Genomic DNA, 20,169 nt, shown 5'->3' on the forward strand with positions numbered 1-20,169 from the left:
ACTATGATGAGGGCGCAGAGTCCCCCTTCCGGCCCATGCGGGATCCCATTAGACTGGAAAGACACTATCTGACTTCTAGTTCGCAAGTAAGTTAGAAATGGGGTTGTTGAGGCGGCTGGGCCCCGGGCTGACACGGTGGGTTTCCCACGCATACAGTCAGAAGGCCTCGAGTGTCTGAAAAAGTGCTATCGATTCGAAGAGACTTCGTTGATCCTTGCCTTATTTCCTCCGGGAATGACCATAGGAGAATTAGTTTTCAGCGCGCACGTGTGTGTGTGTGTGTGTGTGTGTGTGTGTGTGTGTGTGTGTGTGTGTGTGTGTGTGTGTTCGCGTGTCTTGTAAACACAATAGCAACGCACGCCTTTGGCGGGTCATCCCCCAGGTGCCGTGTGCACGCTTCCATCCCATGCACACGTGGCCCAGGATTGTTCAAAGCGCCCGCGGTAGCAGCGGGCTGCGCGGAGCGCTGTTTGGGAGCCAGCAGACACGGATGTGGGTGGAAACGGGCCTGGAGACCTAGGCCTCGCCGCGGGCAGGCGTGGGACTAGGACTGGAGACCCTGGGTGGTGAGAGTGCGGACTGGGGCGGAGGGCCCCGGCGAGTGTGGGCGCGCACGGAGACCCACGCCCCGCCACCTCCGCGCGCGGCCCGGGTCGCCTTCCTGCACCCAGCCCCGCGGCCGCCCGCAGCGTGACTCGCGCGTTCCCGGCAGAGTACGGGCTGTCCCTGGCCCAGCCTCAGCCAGACGCGGGGGAGAGGGAGCAGGGTCTGGTTAGTCCGTCCGGAAAGGAATTGGCCAGGAAAATCAAAGTGGAGGATGGATGGGATCATCCGGTTACAGAACACGCTCAATCGGGTGGAGAAGCTGGGAACCCAGAGAACCAATCAAGGGTCCAAGGGGCCCTACCCCACCCCGCCCCGCCCCTTAATCCTACAGGAAGGATGCTGAGGACTAACCAGGAATCCCCGAAACACCGGCAGAAAGCTGCGGGGCGCAGACGCCGTGCTCCGGGACCACCTGCTGCCGCGGCCCTGCCCGCCGCAGTATTTATACCAGGACCCAGGCCAGCACCGCGGGGTGGGGGAGGGGCTGCGAGGCCCCGCCTCTGCTGCGAGCCGCCCGGCCCTCCCGCGCCTCCGACCTGACTTGGGGCTACCGGACTCCCCCCACCCCCGCCCCCGACTCTGGTCAGCCGAGGGTCTGCAGCCGGCTGCCAGGTTGGGAGGACAGGCTGGAGGGCGGGCTTCCCTGCGGAGAGCGACGTCACGGCTGCTCCTGCAGTGTGAATGAATCAAAATGCCTGGGTGACCGCGGCCTCCCGGGCAGCCGGCACGCGAAGGGTGGAGGGGAGGGGAGGCCAGAGGGAGGGGGAGGGAGGAGGGGAAAAAAGCCAGAGCTGCAGCAACAGCGTCTCCTCAACCCGGGATGTGCACCAGCCCCGGAGAGCGAGATCAAAGGGATTTGAAACAGCCTGAGGACTGGCGGGGGGAGGGGGCCGGCCAGCCTGTGGAGTCCTCCCGGAGAGGCGGAGGGCTCGGCTTCCACTGCGACTTCAGCGGCCTGGTTGGGTTTATTATTATTATTTTCAAATTTCCGAATCCAGCCAGAGGGAGAGAGCGAGCGATCTCGGTAGACTGCGACTTGCTGCCTCTGTCTCCAAGATGATGCAGAGCGCGGCTGTCCCCGCGGAGGGGGCTGTCAAGGGGCTCCCGGAGATGCTCGGTGTGCCGATGCAACGTAAGACACCCCCCTTTCTCGCTGATTTAATTTAATAACAAGACAGCTAGCAGCCTCAGCAGGTTCGGGCAGGCCGGACGCCGCTTGTGGCACTGGCCGGGAGGGGTCGGGTCTCAAAGGCGGTCACGGAGCAGGAGTACCCGTCAGCGTTGGAAGGGCTTGGCTCTTGGTTGTTTGGGATCGAATATAGAAGCTTCCCGGATACTGTTCGCGGAGGGCCTAAGGGTACAGAAAGTAGCATCTTTGGACCCTGGCTGTTGTGGGAACCCTAGGGAAGATGCTGTTTGGGGAAAAAAGAGGTTTCAGGCTACAGGCCAGGCCCTAGGGCAAAAGTGGTTCCCCCCAAATGATTATCCTTCAGGGCAATGGCCAAAGCTCGCAGAACTGCTAGTGCAACTTCATCCTAGCTGGCGGGAAGTTGGAGAGCGCGTCCCGGGTCCCCAGGGCTAGTTGTGCAGAAACCCCTGCCACACGTTTGGTTTTGGCAGTTTCAGCACCTGGTTGAGTCCCCAGCTGCTGCTGCCCGAGGCACCCGCCGCCTGTGTCGCCGCGGACAGACTGCTCCCTGTGAGCGAATGCACTCGCTACATTCCAGCTAGCCGAGGAATGCAGCGGTGAGAAGCTCTGGAACGAAGTTGTGGACTGGGCGTTCAGCCTTTGCTTAGGCGAGGGTAGGCAATCTGCGCGGCGCGGGTTTGGAAGAGGGAGAGACTCAGATGTGTGGGCACTTTGCTTGCTCTCTCGATTTCTTCCAGCACCTGCAATTGGCAAGGGCCAAGAAGTTCGGACGGGTTGCTCGCCCCAGGTTTTTCCTGTAGGGGTGCGTGCATGGCAGAGATTATCCGGGAGGCAATCTGTCGGTGTTTCTGACTTCTAGACAGAGAGCCAAAGAGAAGGAATCTGTACAGAGACCTGAACAGGTCCTCAAGCTTAGCGCGCGCTTGCGGGCTCCTGGTTAAGTCCTGACCCCACTAACCTCTACGTTGGACTAGGTACCCCGAGCACCCTATAGAGATAAGGGGTTTCCTCATTGGACTTGCCAGAGACTTCCGCCTACGACTGCTTTAGTGGTGGGGTAAGGGTTTAAGTAAGAATAGGTTCACCCAGGGATGGAGACTACCTATGACTAGGGCGCAACAGCGCGCCCTCCTGCGCCCCGGCTCTCCATCGCAGGGGTTCTGTCCCAGCACGTCTCTTGGCAGGCTGTCCAGCCAGTGTCTTGAGCTTTACTGGAAAGTTTTGGAGAAGAAACTGAAATGGATAGCTTCGTTCAAGCTTGTTTTAAGTTGTTCCTCGATTGTAGCCTATAGTTTTTGTGTCACCTGTTGGCAAACAGTTTCAAAGTTTGATGCACAATGAAGAATTTACTGTTGAAATATTCTGTAGGTAGTATTGGTGATTGCTTCCATCAGCCCACACAGAGGACCCTGTATGTTCTCCACTCCAGCACAAACAGAAAGGTGAACCTTGGCCAAGGTGCTCAAGCCCATAAACTTATAGCTGTGCTGCAGGAGTTAAGAGCAGTCTGTGAATGGGAAAAGGATGTGTGGGCGTGGCTCCTGTCTGCCTTACTTAACCCACCTGTAAGATGTCCACAGATGTCCTGTCTGTATTCTGGATTCTCCTGTTGATGGTTCGTGGTTTTTGGCATGTGTAAAATTTACATTGTTTGACTTTTGTTCCCTTAGCTCAGGGATATTGAATGTCAGGAGCTCACCTTGATAAAGGGCATGAACATCACCTTGGTGTCATACAAGGCTCTGAGTCTGGGGACATACTATGGAAAACTTAATGAGGTAAAGAACAGAACTTTAGGCAGGGCGAGAGGGAAGGAGGGAGAGAGAAAGGGAGAGAGGAACAGGAGAGCCAGAAGAGAGAGAGAGCCAGAGGAGAGGGGAGGGAAAGAGCCAGAAGAGAGGGAGAAGAAAGAGAGAGAGAGAGTACCCTTATTCCAGAGTAGCTCCCAAAGGCAAAGCCAATCAAGAGGGGGCGGTCAGCCCTTCCTTTTGTCTTTCTCAGGTTTGGTGGGAGAAAGGGGAGGTAGGTTGGAGGAGGCCACAGCCAAGACTAAAGGGTCCAATCCCTGAAGACTTCAGGATTTTTTTCTCTCTCAGTCCTATGTCTCTCCCCACAAGTAGATTTATCCACCAGCTTTAAACTGTGACTGGGGGAGGGGAGGCTAGCCTCCTCTTCCCTGGGTGGTAGAGCTTAATAATCTAAGAACTAGCATGTTGGAAGAGTACATCCTTGGGCATGGTGGAAAAATAAGGGCAACCCCAGGCCTATGGGCTCTCTTGACTCCTGGAAAAGATGTACCATAGAAAACCTCTTTCACAGGAGATGTGTCTGAGCAAATTTGGGTTGTAGACACTGCCTACATTTCCATCTCTCAGAACGGACCATAAATTGAGTACTTGGCAGCAGTGTTAACCTAGGTACCCCTGATGCCCTGGATTCTGGGGACATTTTAGGACTTTAAATATAGGGTTCTTGGGGGGGGCTTGGTAGGGGGTTGGGGTGGCGTTGTCTCTTTGAGGACTGGTAAAAACATTCCTCTCAGAAAAGTATCTCCACTGGTGTAGTAACCTCTCTCCCTTCAGGGTCTGCCCAGGATACTAAATGTGCTGCTCTGCCACAGGTCAGTCCCTAGGTAGGTTCCTGTTTGTACAGTGGTATCCTTTGTGCTTCACCTACCAGAGGTACCCGCCTGGCGGCAGCTCAGATAACCTCAGACGGGATTCCAGCAGCGCCCTTCTCTGATAAATTATGCCTCTACCAGTGGCTGTCCAGATGTTGGCTACAAATGATTCCCGAGAGAGGGGGCTGGCAGTGACGCCCAAAGCAACCTGGGATAGAGAAATAGGGTCCCTCTTGCTTAGATCTCTCTTTGGTCCCAGTTTTCCCCTGGGGCCGGTGCCTTCTAAGGAAATCCAAACTCCTTAAGGTGCGTGGCCTTCGCGGGTTCCTTTGATGACATCCTCCAAGGTCACTTTCTGGACCCTCTTAAAAGGGTTCCATGTCTTTCTGCGGGTGGTGTGGATGGGTTTGGGGCTGTCGTGAATTCTCAGCATCTACCGAGCAGAGCCTTCAGGTGTGGCAAGCGCTTCCCGTCTCAGAATTCAGTTCCCAGCGCCAGGCATTTGGGTCTGCTTGGCCCCTCTCCTGTACGAAGGACAGTTAGAAAAGTTCCGATGCATAGAAAGTTGAGGAGCACTATCTGCCCTTTGCCCTGGGTTTTAGTCCCTCTTCACATATCCTGCTCGGCATCAAGGGAAAGGGCGATGGACCCCGCGATCGGGGATTGCTGGCCGACAAGTGGGGCAACCGTGCCTGAGAAGTGAAAGGATCAGAGGTCCCGAGTAGGAGTGGCGGCGGCGGTAAAATCAGGAGTAGAACCCTGCCTCCCTTCTTCTCTGCAAAAATAAAACTGTAAGCTCTCTAGAATCTCCGCAACAGGGGCAAGAGGCGACTCCTTTTTGCATTTGGTAGGCTATTGAGTGAAGGGCCCCCACTGCCTTCTCCCGTTTCCCGGAGCCCCACTGAGGTTCACGGCTTTACTGCGGCAGCCGGTCTAGTCGGGAATCCTGCCCTCCATCTGTGTTTACTATCCTGACTGCCGCTTTGGGGTGAGGGACCTCATTTTCCAGTCAGGACTTCTCTCGGAAGCCTCTTCCCTCCATTTCTGCTGTCTGCCGGTGGGAGGAAGACCCCGCAAAAACTGACTGTAGACGTGGGAGAAAGTCAAGATTCCGATACAGAATTTCGGTCTGGTACAGTGCGGTTCAGACATCCCTTTCATTCTCACCGCACCCCCCCCCCAAAAAAAAAACCAAACAATCAAAAATACTCAAGATGAGCCTATTTTATTTTGTTGTTCAGGCTGGTTATCCCTGCTCTCGCTTCAAGCCTGGGGAGTTGTGTTTTGCTTCCCTAACCACTGAACCCAGTCCAGCCCTCGGCCAGACCTATGCATTGAAGAAAATGTGAAGAAACCCGAGTGACCACAGCAGACCTAAGTTAGGACAATGATGTCATTGAGCATGAGGGGACGAGCCGGCTCTGGCAGTCCCCTTTTGGGTGGCAGTGAGAGCTGAGGGAAATTTGGGAAGTCACGAGGTCCTTTCTTCCTAGACTGTAGATTTAACGATTAACCCTCACCATGGACGCGCCGTGGAGAGGGTGAAATGGGTGAAGGGCAAAGGTCTGCGCTCGGCAGTTTCTCATTGTCCCGGGAAGTTGCAGAGTCGGGGACGAGGCAAGGAATCGGACTCTAATTCGGCTCTCACTAATTTGCTTGGCTGCAGTGGTGTTTGGACCCGTTAGCACGACCCGCATGACCTCTCACTGCCCCGCGGGCACCGAGGGGTCTGGGTGGCCTGGGCGACATTGCTGGATTCCTTCCCGCGCACCTTCCCGCGGGCGGCGCGTGCTCCCAAAAGTGTGTGCTCCACTTGTGCCCTGGGTTTGGGGACATTCGCCGGGGCAGGCAGGTGCCACCACGATCGTCCTTTCGGACTTAATGTCCGTCCGTCTGGTACAGCGAGGTGGAGGTCACCGGCCTGAGTGGGACAAGGGAGGGACCGTGCGGGTACTGCGCCTGGTTGCGCACCCGGTCACCGTCACCTTTCTCTACCCTCGGCTCTGCGCGCGCTTCCTCTTCTGGGTTCCTTGTGGGACCCGAGCGACAAGGTGGCGGAGCCTGCTTCTGAGTTGTGGCCGGAGGAGCGGCAGGCGCTCGAGCGACAGTGAGCGCGGTGCCAAAGAGGACGTGCTGCGACCTCCTGTGCTGCCCGCGCCCTGTTCGCGCCCAACTCCGGGAAAGACCGAACCCAAGCTCCGGGAGCTCCAGCAGAACGTCGCTGTCCTCGGAAAGCGCTGCTCGCTCGCCTTCTGGAAGCCACTGCTTCCTCGAGGAGCAGGGAGGCGGCCGCCGCCGGGTGGCACGGCCAGCACCTTCCGCAGGATTGAGTCTCAGCTCCCCTTGCTGGGGACTTGGAGAGGGCTGGAACCTCGCAACCTCGAGAGAAAGCAAATACTGTAGGTGGACAGTAGATGATGCTAGACCTGTGGCCGACCAGTTGGTAACTCCAAGGCGAGCCCGCACTGGTCGTGGGTGACAGACACTTTTCCAGAAGGTGGCACCTGGCTTAAGACTAGGCACAGGCTTCATTCCGTGCCACTCTGGGATCGTCTTTTCCTAGACCGGACTTTAACAGAAAAATTTAAAGTTACTTTTATACAGCAAAGGCAACGTGTTTTTAAAGAGACCCGAGAGTGCAACTAATGACAAAGAATTATTAGGAAAGCAGGCATAGGATAAAACCGCAGGAAGTTGGGGGGGGGGCGCAGGCAGTCGAGCCTGCCTGGACCACCTCCACCCTGACAAAGGAGGTTAAGGCAAGAATGTGGTCCGAAAAACGGTGGGGATTAGGAATCTGGGAGCCCTCCAGAGGTCGTTGAGCCCGCCATCTGACTGCAAATTCCGGAATGATTGTAAGACCCAGTCTTTTTGCAGGTGAAGCTGGAACCGGGGGAGGTGGGAAACCCACAAAGCAATTTCTTCCCATTGAGTAGACAAAAACATGGGCGACAGTGTTTGAACAGTGACCTGATGACCCCGCTGACCAGGTGTAGACAGCCTCAAGTCCTAAATATTTGCATTGTCCCAATTTCCCATTTGCTTCGGATTTTAGTGCGCTTTCACTCCACAGTACAGTCAATTAGCGATTACTTACCACCCGCATTAGTGGACGAGCTGGAGAGCGGGAGAGCACTCGGTGCTGTGGAGGCGGAGGCCAGGAGCAAGGGCAGGCGCTTGCAGTTCTGCAGGAATGGACAATTAATTAACTGGGATTAAGGGTATTTTCTGTTGCGTTAAGAAGTGTCCTTTGAGACTCCAGTTTTGGGGCTGACATGGTGACTATTTGGAGGATTTCTCTGGCTGAGAAACGCGTGTGCCCTTCTAATGGAAGAGTTGTGGATGGGGGACTGTGGGTGGGGTTGGATGAAGAGACCTTGTGTCATTTCTTGCAATTAGGAAAATTTATTAAGGACAGAGCTGAGAAACCCTGGGAGCACCGAGTTGATGAGGAGGAAGTAGTGAGTGATGTTACTCGCTTTGGGAAAGCCAAGGTTATAGAGACTCTGAAGCTTGCTTGTGTGGTGGCACTAGGCACATTCTGTAGGCACTGCCGGTTTGGAGATGGCTTGACTGGGGCCCGATTTTCTGCAATGATTTTCTGCCCTTTCTCCGGGATTAATATTAGCAATGCCCATAATACAGATGTGTGCAGACAGGGCCCACCCTGGCTTGCTGGTGTAAAAGCCCCCTTTACTCTTGGTTTTTCCCCTCCCTGCCTTCTTCCACCTCTCCCATTCTTAGTGAAATCTTTGCGGGAATGTGAGCTGAAATTCACAGCACAGGGGTTTTCTTAGAGGTGATCTGCCGGCAACTTTGGGTGGTAAGACCCATCTCTTTTCCTCAGGAACCACAACCCAACCCAAAGTGCCAGGTGTAGGACAGAAGCTGCCCCTGGTGTTGGCTCCCACAGTTGTATGTAGCAAAAGAAATCAATTGCAAAAATGCGGCTTATTTATTTATTTCTTTATTTTTGGTACTCCCCGGTTCTGTAGGGGCCATCATCAAAATGGAGCACGTATGAACCATTTTGAGGCCGGTGGCGGTGGTGGTAGGTAGCAGGTTGGGTTTAACTGGCAAAATTGAAATTGATTCTTCCTTATGAAATATACTTGGAGTTAACTGTATTAGAGGCAGACTGGATGGTTATCTTGTGAGGCGAGTCGTCCTCCTGGTGCTATTTTCCCTGCTATCTTCTCTCTGTCAAGCTGGGTCTAACCACAGATGCTTTACTCCAGCACCTCACCCCCAGATGCCCTTAAATTATAATTTGCTTTAATTATAATGTTGGGGAGTGCTTAAAGGATTTGTTCTGGGGATAGACAAATAGAGCAAAACTTCACAGCCAAATTAATTGGAAGTTTCTTCTTATGAGGGAGAGGCTGCCAAACATATGGGATATTGCTACAGAATGTGACATCAGAAAAATACCGTTTGGAGATTTAGCAATGATTAGATGGGAAAGGGGAATAGAAATAGGGATGTATCTACAGCAACCCCAGACAGCACAGATTTGTTTAGTGTATTTTTCTGTTTTATTTACAGTTACCAGAATAGTTTATATCCCAGTGAAGGATACTAATTTCATGGCAGTCTATCTCCTGGAAGATAATGTCATACACACGACATCCTAGTGTTGTTTGCTGCCGGACTCACATGGAAATATCAAAATTACAGCTTTAAAATGGGAACATAGAACCGATTCCCTAGAACTGTTTTGAATTCACTCTTTCATTAAAAAGGTGGCTGAGGTTTTGTTTTGTGTTGTTGTTTTGAGGGTTTTTTTTTTAACTGTCTAGGCAGAAACAGAACAAAGGAGGTTTTCAAAAAGACCCCAGACTGCTAAATAAACAAATAAGATCTGTTGGGGAAAGAGAATTGGAAGGAATAGAAGGCAACCAAGGGAGGGACACTGTAATGGGGTCATTTCTGGCACCAGGGCTGCCTAGCTCTCTTGGAGCCATAAGAAATTCGTTGAGACAAACTGGGGGGTGGGGGTAATAAGGAATTAGAGAACAAAATGCTTGTAGACTAATGTATTTCAAGCATGAAAATGGGTATACTCATCTAGAGAATATGATTACCTCAAATGTGGTGCCAAGTTTTAAATTGAGATTCCCCCACCAATATTTTTGTGGCTTGCCCTTTATCTCTTACCACAAAATATGATGATGTTCAATGCATCTTTTATCTTTGTTTAAAATAACTAATATCAGGGTTCTGTGCTCTAGTAATGCTGCTACTGAGATGATTTTTAACTAGGTTATAAAAATCACTTAGGATTTTATGACATTTTAGAGAACACACTTGAATAAATAAAAATGTTGAAAAGTAACTATCAATTGCTCAATAAAAATGAACTAAATGACTTCAGTAACAAAGAGTCAGGAAGAAGGTGGGGAATGCCACATGCATCTGGTCACAATTTGTCTCCTATGACTGAACCCTGGGTCTTAGGAGTCCTCATTGTGAATTGCTGAGTGACCCAGCCCTTGGTTCTACAGACCACAATTATCAGATAACTTAAAAGAGAGCATGTGATCAGAAAATAAGATTTTATTGCCAGCAGTAATGGTGACACCTATGAATTGGAAAGTTTATTTTTCAGACAGATGCTCAGGCAGGAAGCTATAATTTAATTTCAACATAGCTTTATCCCTGGTCTATATTTAGAAGACTTAGATGTTTCAGAACTCAGGGATGAGTTGGCCAAGTGTGCTGTCATTTTGGTATGTCCTGTCTTATAGCTCATGGAGACACTTTAGAACTGGTCATTCCCAGAGTGAACCAATTAGCCTCCACACTGTATTTTCCCAAGCCCAGAATTAAACAAAACAAAACAAAACAAACCCTAAAAACCAAAACACAAGAAACAGCTCTCTGCTTTGTTCTTAGGGAACATCTCTGATCATTGTTTTCTCCTCCTTAAAAGCATGCCCACAATCCAGTTGTGTATGAGTTTCCTTTGTGCCCCTTTAAAAAAGTTAGCAAAGAAACTTGATAAACAAATTGAGTTTTTAAAACTTACATCAACTTACTCAGGTGGAGTTACCTATACAAGAATTTGAAGAGAAAAATCTCAGAGAGAGGTGGTTTGGGTGCTATGGTGGAAACCATGGCCTTCAGTCAGTCCCAGAAACTGTCCTGGAGACAAAGAAGGTCCTAACCCTGATTCAGCCCCCAAGAGAAGATCCTTATTCTCACGACCTTCTAGGGGGCTCCTTCAAAGGGTGTCTGGAATTAAATGAATGATCACAAGAGTTTGAAAGTATGTGGCAATGTTCAGAGGTTACCAGAGACTAGAAATCATAGTTCTCATTTTACAGATGGAATGACTGGATGCTCTCCTAGATGTCCCAAGAAGATGACCAAACTGAGTGAGAGCAGTATTGTGAGGTATTTTAAATGGAACCAAGGAAGCATCTTCCACATAGCCCTTTCTTGAAGGCAGCTAGGAGAAATCCCCTTCTGATCACCTGACTGCTGGGCAGTTCAAAAGCAATGCTCCAAAGAGACTGCAAGTTCAGATTTTGCACATGTTCATCTGGCATCAGAGAAAGCATGGTCAAATGGACATTATCCCTATCAGTACAAACTAACTTGCTTTAAATACATAAGAGCCGTGCATGCGCACCAGCATTGTGATTCCATTGGAAAGATCTGAAACCGTGATTTGCTTCCCCTGGAAGGTGCACTTTCTTAAGTACATTTTAGAAGGCCCTGGTGGGTGTGTTGTAGTCTCCTTAATGATTTTTTTTCACCCTCTACCCTGTTGACCTTCTGTGAGCAAAGAGATAGAAAACAGCATTTTTTTTGAAGGAATTAAAAATCGATCGAGTAAACACATACCCTCTGAAATGTTTGCTGGTGGCCTCTGATTCCTTGAGAGCAGTTTCTTGGAAGTGAAAAAACACACACACACACACACAGGTAGGGAATGAAAATATCTTTAGATATTTTCTCTTTAGATATCACAAGAGGGCATAGATGACTTGATCTGCCACGGATCACATCAAATCTTTTGGCCTCTTCCACTTCCCAGCTTCCTGAAATTCCTGATGGAGGAATTGGGGGCCATAAAAGTGCAACCCACTTTCTGTTGTTGGACAGTCTGAAAACTAACTAAGCCTTACCTGGCCTTCCTACAAATACTCCAGGAGTTTGAGAGCAGACTGTGGGTCTTGTGGACTCTTGGTAAAGAAATGGCTATGGTCCCAGGGAAGATTCTGTAGTCCTTTGGACTTTTAGATGTCCCTAAGAACAACGCTAGAAGCTTCGCATGTGCAGTGGCACCTCTCCTGTTCTCATCATCTTCACAATGGCACAGAGAGTGCATCTCTCTTTTTACCATTCATACCAGGGTGGGAAGATTTGTCCTTGTCCTAGGGAGGAGCCTGTGAGACTTCTCTGTCCCAAAGAGATGAAAGTCTTGCAATTGCATTGTTTTCCATCTGTCCTCTAGGATGGCATTTAGAAAGGTGTATGTATAGCTGGATGTTTCAGAAGTCAGGGAGTGGAGGAGAGTTTTGAGTATGCTACTGAAGCAAGGGAGAAAGATATATGGGGGGGGAAATGGTGAAATATGAAATGATTTTTTTTCTTGACAGTACCTGAGGTTGAACTTAGAGGCTCATACATGCTAGGCAAATGCTCTGCTACTGAGAAACAGCCCTGGTTCTGAAGCCATCTTGATGCTCCTCAAATATGTAACTCACCTTGTTTATGACTGGCTATGAGATCACGGAGAAGGGAACTAACCATTGGCAATGGTAGTGTAGAGCTGGGTGTTCCATGCTCATTGGCACATGTGATCACAATCTGGCAATAACAGACAGGTACCATTTTATCTCTTCCATTTTATGCATAAGAAACAGAAGCTCAAAGAAAGTAAGTTGTTCACATCTGGGTTCCCTATATAGGTCTGGCTCCAGTCCCTAAGCAAGAGGGCAGACCTAAGGATGTGGAGGTCCAAGCTTGATACAGCATTAAAATCTTTCAAAATCATCCAGGAGTTTTGAACTCTCATCTATCTATCTATCTATCTATCTATCTATCTATCTATCTATCTATCTATCCATCCACATACCCATCCATCCATCTACCTTTACCTCTATATCTCCTCCCCAGTAGCTTTCTGTGTCATTCATGCACACTCTCACAGCCAACCCAGGCTGGACAGCGCTCTCAGTCCAGTAGTGAATTTCTTTCACCAAACTTCACTTCAGGCTTAGCTTTTTGATGAAATGACCATGCCTTGACCTATGTATATGTGCATTGCTGCACATTTGTGCAAAACAGGTGACCTGTTTGCACCTGTGTGCAGGTGTGCATCTGGGTTGTATGTGTGTATCTTTAGGTATCTGTGAATGTTTGTGTGTGCATATGTACTAAGTGTGTGCAACCATTAGCCAGTGGCTCATCTATTTCCTAGTCACTCTGCAAAACATTAGTTTTGAGACTCTCTCTCTCTCTCTCTCTCTCTCTCTCTCTCTCTCTCTCTCTCACCTTCATTTCCCCTCTACAAAATGACAGGATTGAGCCAGGTAAGGCTTGTGTATATGTATATGTGCATATGTCTCAGGATGTGTCTGTTTCTCTGTGATTGTGTTTCTCTGTGTGTACACGCACGTCTTTGTCTATTGAGACTATGCGTGTGTGGCTGTGTGTGAAGAGGTCTGCATGGGCAGTGATGGTGCCTATGTGTAGATGAGTCCGTGCCTGAGCCATGCCACGCTGCAGGGCATGGGAAGCTGTGGTGTGTGGTTCAGCATCACTGTTTCCTTCCTTGGTTATACCAGAGTTTCTGCATCTTTCCAAGCCTGGGTTTGCTGTCTGCAGAGCCTCAGCAGAGACCATCACCTCAGGACGCTGAGTTTGGGTTAGGACCAACACTTCCACTTCAGATGAAATGGCTCCTCTTACTGGGAGTTGAATTTACAGATTGGAATCATGACTCCAAGGAGCTTCTTAAATTCCAGTTTCCAAAGGAGGACTTTGTGATGTTACTAAAAACTGCCCAAGTTGAGCTTACTAGAGAGCTGGAAAGTCTCATGCCTCTAAAATGGTGTGTGCAGCTCTATTCTTGGTGGGAAGGTTACATGACCTCTGTCTTGGTTAGGCTCTCCAAATCGTAAACATACAATAATAATAACAACAATAATAATTCAATATATAAAAAGACATTGTAGCTGTTTGAAAATTTTCCAGATAATTTTCAATTTTTACTAATCAAATGGGGTTGTATAGCTGAGAATGTAGGGTCTGAGTTCCCAGGTCAACACCTTCTGAGGGGAAGGGATGGGTCTGAACTTTGTAGGTGCCATCAACAAGCCAGCCCCTCCTAGCTGAAGAGATCTTCATGGGCAGGGTCTTCCTGGCTCCCAGCCCTCCTGTGGGCATTAGGCACCCATCCCATGATGATACAAATCCTAAAGTTGTTTCTTGAATATTTGCATTTGCTCAAATCTTAGCTAGCACAGGAGTACATTTCCTGACTAGAAATGTAAGGTGAGTGGGGTGGTGGCGGGTCATTCTCTTCAGCACTGACCCAGGTTAGAGAGTTCCGCCAGGCTTAGGCTCACTTTCCTACCACCCTGGTGGGCTCTGGGCAAACTGCTGACCCTGCAGGCATTTCTTCATGTGTGAAGTGGGAGTGACACCATCCTTCCTGCTTAGTCGAGTCAACATGGAGTTAAAATCCACCTGAGACCTGGCACAGCTCACACCAGGCCCTCCAGACTTAGTTTTGCTTTTCTTAGTTTTGCACATCCTGGGTCTTTCTCCAATGGTCCTTAACTTATTCTTACTTTAAAATCTCCCCCTTTCTGTGTCTTTGTTCTCTCTCTCAGTTGATAGTGGAATACATTTGGAAAGGTTTTGAACATAAAATGTGCCCTTAATCTATACCTTACATTTGTGCCAAACCCAAGAGTCTAGTTTGGTTCCCAGGCCTCCCCTGGCCATCCCTAGTTGGGTGTCCCAGCTTGACCAACTGTGGTCTAGTCTCCTAGCTGCAGACTAGATCGCCTGCCCGCCGGCCCCGGTCAGCCTTTAGTGCTCCTCCTCCTCCGCCTGCTCTGCCTCCCGCTCCAGCGCGGCTCCCTGCATACATTAGCTCTAATGTATTCTCTCTCGAATACCCATCATATTAAGTCTCCCGCTAGGTACCTTGCTCGAAATAAATTTTATGGCCATACATCCTTGTCCTCATCACATGCATTTTTAGGTTGGAGGAGAAATAACAGTCGCATCCTTCCTCGCAGAGCAGACCAAACAATTGGGTAAGATGAGGTTGTGGCCCTGGGAAGCCAAGAAAGAGCTCAGAATCCAGCGGCTGGCTCGCTGGTTCCACAAAGAAGTCCCGGTGAGGCATAGTGACCGAGGCGTGACCAACTATGCTCTGCCTAGCAGAGCGGGTGCCCAGCGGTGACAGGTGGCTGGTGCTGCGGACACTGTAGTCAAGTGGATGCACGGTGACCCGCCCGCCCGCCCGCCCGCCTACAGGGTCCTCGTTCAGCTTCTGGGCTCTGCACCTTTTGTCCTTGATTCACTTACTTGATCTGGAGGGCTTCTGGGTTATCTGCCTTTCTCTGCCGTATATATGAGAGCAGCCATCGCTGCTAACCTCAAATCCAACCCCTCCACTTCAGGCAGGGCCAGCCACAGTCCCTTGTTGGAGGCTTGGCTTTACCTGGCTGTCCTCCGCGGTGTTGTGACTTCTGCAGTCTCTCCTTGCCAGCACTTTTTCCAAGCCTTCTCCTGACTCCCACCCCCACCCCGCTTCTGGGGGTGGTGGTGGCGTGCACTCCCTAGTAGCCCCAGAGAGCCACCACTCTAAGGCAAGCCTTTCGGGGTTGCCCCATGATGGTCATTCGTTGCATCTGCACTGGAGGGCAGTGAGTTATGCGCGAGAAACGCTCACCAAGGCCGAGAAAGATGAAGTCCACAGACACACTGGCAGGACTTTCCACACTTAGTGCCATCTTAGTGTAACCACAGAACCCCGATGGAGGTCCGCTGGGTACCCTGCCCTCTGCTGACTTTTTCAGACATTACCGTTGTGATAATCCTGGTGTGTAGGTGTGGGTGGATGGCGGGGGAGGGGGGGGTAATTGGCCTCATCACCCCAGTTTTCCAAGCAAGGAGCCGAGGCAGGGTGGTCGTTTGTCCAAGGTGAAAAAATAGAGCCAGGGCTCAGACTCAGGCAGTTAACCCCGTGTCCTTCCCCGTTGCTCTTGTTAAGTCGCTAACGTGGGCAATTATAACTCCTCCATAGGTACATGCCAGTTAAAAGAATGCCTTTTTCACAGAGGAAAACCAATTTTGTGTGAGCCAGGGTCTTGCTATATAGCCTGATTTCCCAAGCTTCCAATCCTGCTTCCGCTTCCTAAGTGCTGGGATGACAGGTGTGTGTCACATTGCTTTCTATGAAGTAGAAAAAAAGAAGCCCTATAGTGCAAACTGGGGTAATTAGCAAGTGTCCAGCTTGCGTGTCTCTCTCTCCCTTGTACTTCTGGTGTTTGAGAAAGGAGTCAAGCAGCAAGGCATAGACTAGCAGATCTGATTTTCAGGGAATGCTGGCAGTACTTGGCTCTAAAAGGGACAGGGGAAGTTGGGGCTTAATTGGATTCAAGGTGGCCACTTGGGTGTTACAGGACCATTGATATTTAGGGAATATCCCAAGTTCAAATAAGTGTCTTGATAGTTAAGTAAGCTTTCTCTGAACATGGCTGCTTGCAAGATATTTTTGTTAGCATACATTAATTGTAGATAATAATGAGTTTCATTGTGAGCCCCCCCCCCCTTTTTTGAGACAGGGTTTCTCTGTGGCTTTGGAGGCTGTCCTGGAACTAGCTCTTGTAGACCAGGCTGGTTTCAAACTCACAGAGATCTGCCTGCCTCTGCCTCCCGAGTGCTGGGATTAAAGGCGTGGCCACCAATGCCCAGCTCATTGTGAGCATATATTGTATTTTGCATGTATATTAATACATGGATATATTGTATTTTGATCACATTTCTTTGCCCCCAAATCTCTAGTTCCCTGCTCCCACATTCGCTTTCTTTTGCCAAATAGTCACCTTTCTTTTCTTCCTTCCTTCCTTCTTTCCTTCCTTCCTTCCTTCCTTCCTTCCTTCCTTCCTCCCTCCCTCCCTCCCTCCCTCCCTCTCTACCTCTCTCCTTTCCCCCTTCCTTCCTGTTCCTGCCTGCCTTCTTGCCTTACTTCCTTCTTTCTTATGTGGATGAATATTTTGTCTGAATGCATGTCTGTGTACCATGTGCCTGGCTGTTGCCTTCAGATGTCAAAAAAGGGTGTTAGATCTTCTGAAACTGGAGTTAAGGGTGGTTGTGGGACACTGTAAGCTGGGAACAGAACTCTGGTCCTGTATGAGCTCTTAACTGCTGAGGCATCTCTGCAGCCCTATCTTTTTTTTTTTTTATTTAGAATCTGGTCAGTCCTAATTTCGATATTTATGACTGAATTAAAAACTCTATTGTGTAACTATACACAACCCCTTTTTGAGACAATGTCTCCTAATGCTGCTGTGTCTGGACTGGAACATGTAGCTCAGGGTGGCCTCAAACTCAGAGACCTGTCATCTTCTGCCCTCGGGAGGTGGGACTCTGCTCCATCTTCTTTTATCTTTTAGATGTATATTTATTGTGTGTGTGTGTGTGTGTGTGTGTGTGTGTGTGTGTGTGTGTGTGTGTACTACATATGTGCAGGTGTCCACAGAGGCCAGAAGAAGGAATTAGATACCCTGAAACTGGAGATATGGGCAGTTTGAGAGCCTCCTTATGTGTAGGTATTGGGAACCAAACTGTGGTCCTCTGAAAGACTGAAAGACCAGGAAGTGCTCTTGACTGTTCAGCCATCTCTCTAGCCCCAATTCTTTATCCTCTACTGATCCCACAACCCAGCCATGGCGAATAGGGCTGTGCTAACTATGGGTATGCAGAAGGTGTCTCTATTGTATGCCATCTAGGATCCCTTAGGATACATACTCAGGAATGGCACAGCTAGGCATAGGTCAGTTCTAGTTTTAGTTTTTGAGAAGCATCCATAGGATTTTCCATAGTGGCTGCATTAATTTATAATCTCATCAGTAATATGTAGGGTTCTTTTCTTCCTGACATTTGTTGTTTGTTTGCTCCCTGACATTTAGCTGAGAGTGAGATGAAATCTCAGTGGTTTGCAGATTTTGGTATTTTTTTTCTCTCAATGTTTTCCCCATGCTAGCATTTTAAAATTTATATCTTACTCTTGAGTATGGCATGAGTAGAGAAACATTGTTCCAATTTGGTACCATTGCCAACATTGTGGAGCATGGAGGGAACAAGTGAATGTTGGTAGTGAGAGTTGGAGCAGTTGCTGTCTAGTAGATAACCTTGGGAAACTGTCCTCTTGCACTGGGCAACTGCTAATTGGTGAGGGAGAAACACTGCTTCTGCCCCCAAGGATCCCTCTTTCCAGTGGGAGTAACTATGTGCAACCAATTAGCAAAATTAATTATAACAGATAAGGGAACCTCATGAGTGCTTATCTGGAGGAGACTAGAGAAGGGCCAATGCTTGGACCTTTATGCTTTTAGTCTTACTGTTACTTCCCCTCGTGTGTGTGTGTGTGTGTGTGTGTGTGTGTGTGTGTGTGTGTGTGTAGGGAAAAAACTGGAGATACTAGCACAATTTGTTCTACAGTTTTGCTGTAGAAGCCTGATCATTTTATAGATTTTCATTCGAGTAATGGACAGTGTGGTCCATTACCAGGTGTTGAGTGACTTTCATCTTGGAGGAGCCAGCTCACTGCTGCACTTCCAGGGATAATGTCCACCCTCAGAACATCACTGCCTTTGCTGGGATTGTTCAGGGCATTTCAACCACGGCTCCTCGTTGCCTCTACTAAGACCCACACCAGTATGAGGCAAGTCTGTTCCTCGGCTGTCATCCACTTAACTCAGTTCTGAATGTAAGTTTCTTTCAGTACCTCTGATTGGTGGACTTAGACCAACTCAAAACACAAGCTAGGAGTTGGGGGTGTGGCTCATCAGAGAGTACTTGCCTAGTATGTGTGAGGTCCTGGATTCTGTCCTTGGCTCAGGGACAGAATGTGCCTTTCCTGCCTGAAGCACAGGAAAGAACATCTCCAGGGGACACATGGCTGGAGCCAGTCATGGCATCTTTTTCAGTTCATGAAGATACTGAGATTCCCTTGGGCATCCTCAGGCCTGGACTTTGGCTTTGCCCAGCTCCTGCTAGCATTTGCTTCCTAGGCCAGATGGTCTCAGTCCAAGCCTAGACACGGTTCACTTTGGGCTGACATTTTTAATGCAACTTCTACCTGGTAATGAAAATGTGGCAGCCTAGGGGTTGAGCCCATGAGGCATCCATTTCAGGACCTGGTCTGACTGTGGAAGGCTCACACTGTCTCTTTCTCTCTTCTCTCCATAGAGATCCCCCAGTGTGCCGGCTGCAACCAGCACATCCTGGATAAGTTCATCCTGAAGGTCCTGGACAGACATTGGCACAGCTCCTGCCTCAAGTGTGCAGACTGCCAGATGCAGCTGGTTGACAGGTGTTTCTCCAGGGCCGGGAGCGTCTACTGCAAGGAGGACTTCTTCAAGTGAGTCACAGCCTACTCAGTGTTCCTCACTTGGCTGCCTCTGTCTTCCCTCGGGCAGTGGGGAGGACAGGGAGATTGCAGGGTCTTTGGCCCCTGAGGAGTTGAATGAATCCTGGTGATGCCCCTTGTTGAGGTCTCCCCCTATCCTATTGCTACCATCTGGTCTCTTTGGGGTTCTTCAGAGTGGGGGTGTGGCAGTGGGCCACAGACCAGGCTTCACATGAGGGACTGCTCCTTCTGTCTTACTGACTTGGGCTCAGGGGTTTGCCAAATCGTTTGGGGGAAACTCTCAGAGCAGGTGCTTTCCAGTTTGTGCCCTACACCTAGAAGAGCATTGATGGCTGTTTCCTCGGCTGCTTTCAGGCCCCAGAGGCAAGGGAAGGTTGCTTCTGAGGTATCCGAGCCAGGCTTCATGGTATGGTTGTCTGAAATGGAAATACGTGAGGAGGCAGTTAAGAGCCCAGCCCTGTCTAGGTGTCAGAATACTTACTGTTCTTTTAGTCAACCGCTTAACTTTGATGTGCCTCAATGTGCTTATCTGTAAAATGGGGCTATAAATAGAGGTCTTGTCTCACATTGGCTTTGAATAGGGTGATGTATGTAAAGTTCTTGGGAGGAAAGATCACCAGACATTGGCTCTCAAGGCTATTCTGGACTTTCCATTCTGGTACTGAGTTCATCAGGAAAATCTCACTGGGCCTTTGGGTCGGGGGGAGTCTTCCAGAATTTATTTTCTGAATGATTCAGCTCCTAAGGCTGATGGTTTAGTCAACATGGTCTATCCAGGCCCAGGGTTGGGGGAGTGACACGTTAGTGACACTGAGCCGGGTGCCTGGACAGCTCCATGAGAGTAAAGCAGGACTGCCAGGGAGGCTCACCCAGTCTTGAAGCATTTGGGACCAATGACCAGCTATGGGGGTGGGGTGGGGGTGGGGCAATGCACAGTCTACAGATCATGTATGTTCTGGAGACAAGAGATAACAGGGAATTCTGAGGTTTCCCTAATTCCTTTCATGAAATGTTACTGGCCCTGTCCCTTCCTTTTTGGGGGGAGGGGGTTTCACTGCTCTTCTTTCTTCCCATCTTGCTCTGCATTTCTCCACCTCTGACTACTGTGTTCCTACTCCTTCTACTCACACCATTGCTCAGTGGATCACAAAGTCTGTCTGTCTTGCT

The 20,169-nt window shown here is 49.5% G+C and overlaps 1 protein-coding gene across 1 annotated transcript in view; it reads left to right on the forward strand.

The window, feature by feature from the left end:
- Window positions 1-1,662: 1,662 nt before the first annotated feature.
- Lhx4 (LIM homeobox 4) overlaps window positions 1,663-20,169 on the forward strand; it is a 39,563-nt gene continuing 21,056 nt past the window's right edge. Inside the window, exons 1-2 of the mRNA XM_027417340.2 lie at window positions 1,663-1,738; window positions 18,822-18,993. Of these exons, the coding sequence (XP_027273141.1) occupies window positions 1,663-1,738; window positions 18,822-18,993 (248 nt within the window). The remainder of the gene's footprint in view (window positions 1,739-18,821; window positions 18,994-20,169) is intronic.

This window comes from Cricetulus griseus, chromosome 5 (genome assembly GCF_003668045.3).
Source record: "Cricetulus griseus strain 17A/GY chromosome 5, alternate assembly CriGri-PICRH-1.0, whole genome shotgun sequence".
Classification (NCBI taxonomy): Eukaryota; Metazoa; Chordata; class Mammalia; order Rodentia; family Cricetidae; genus Cricetulus; species Cricetulus griseus.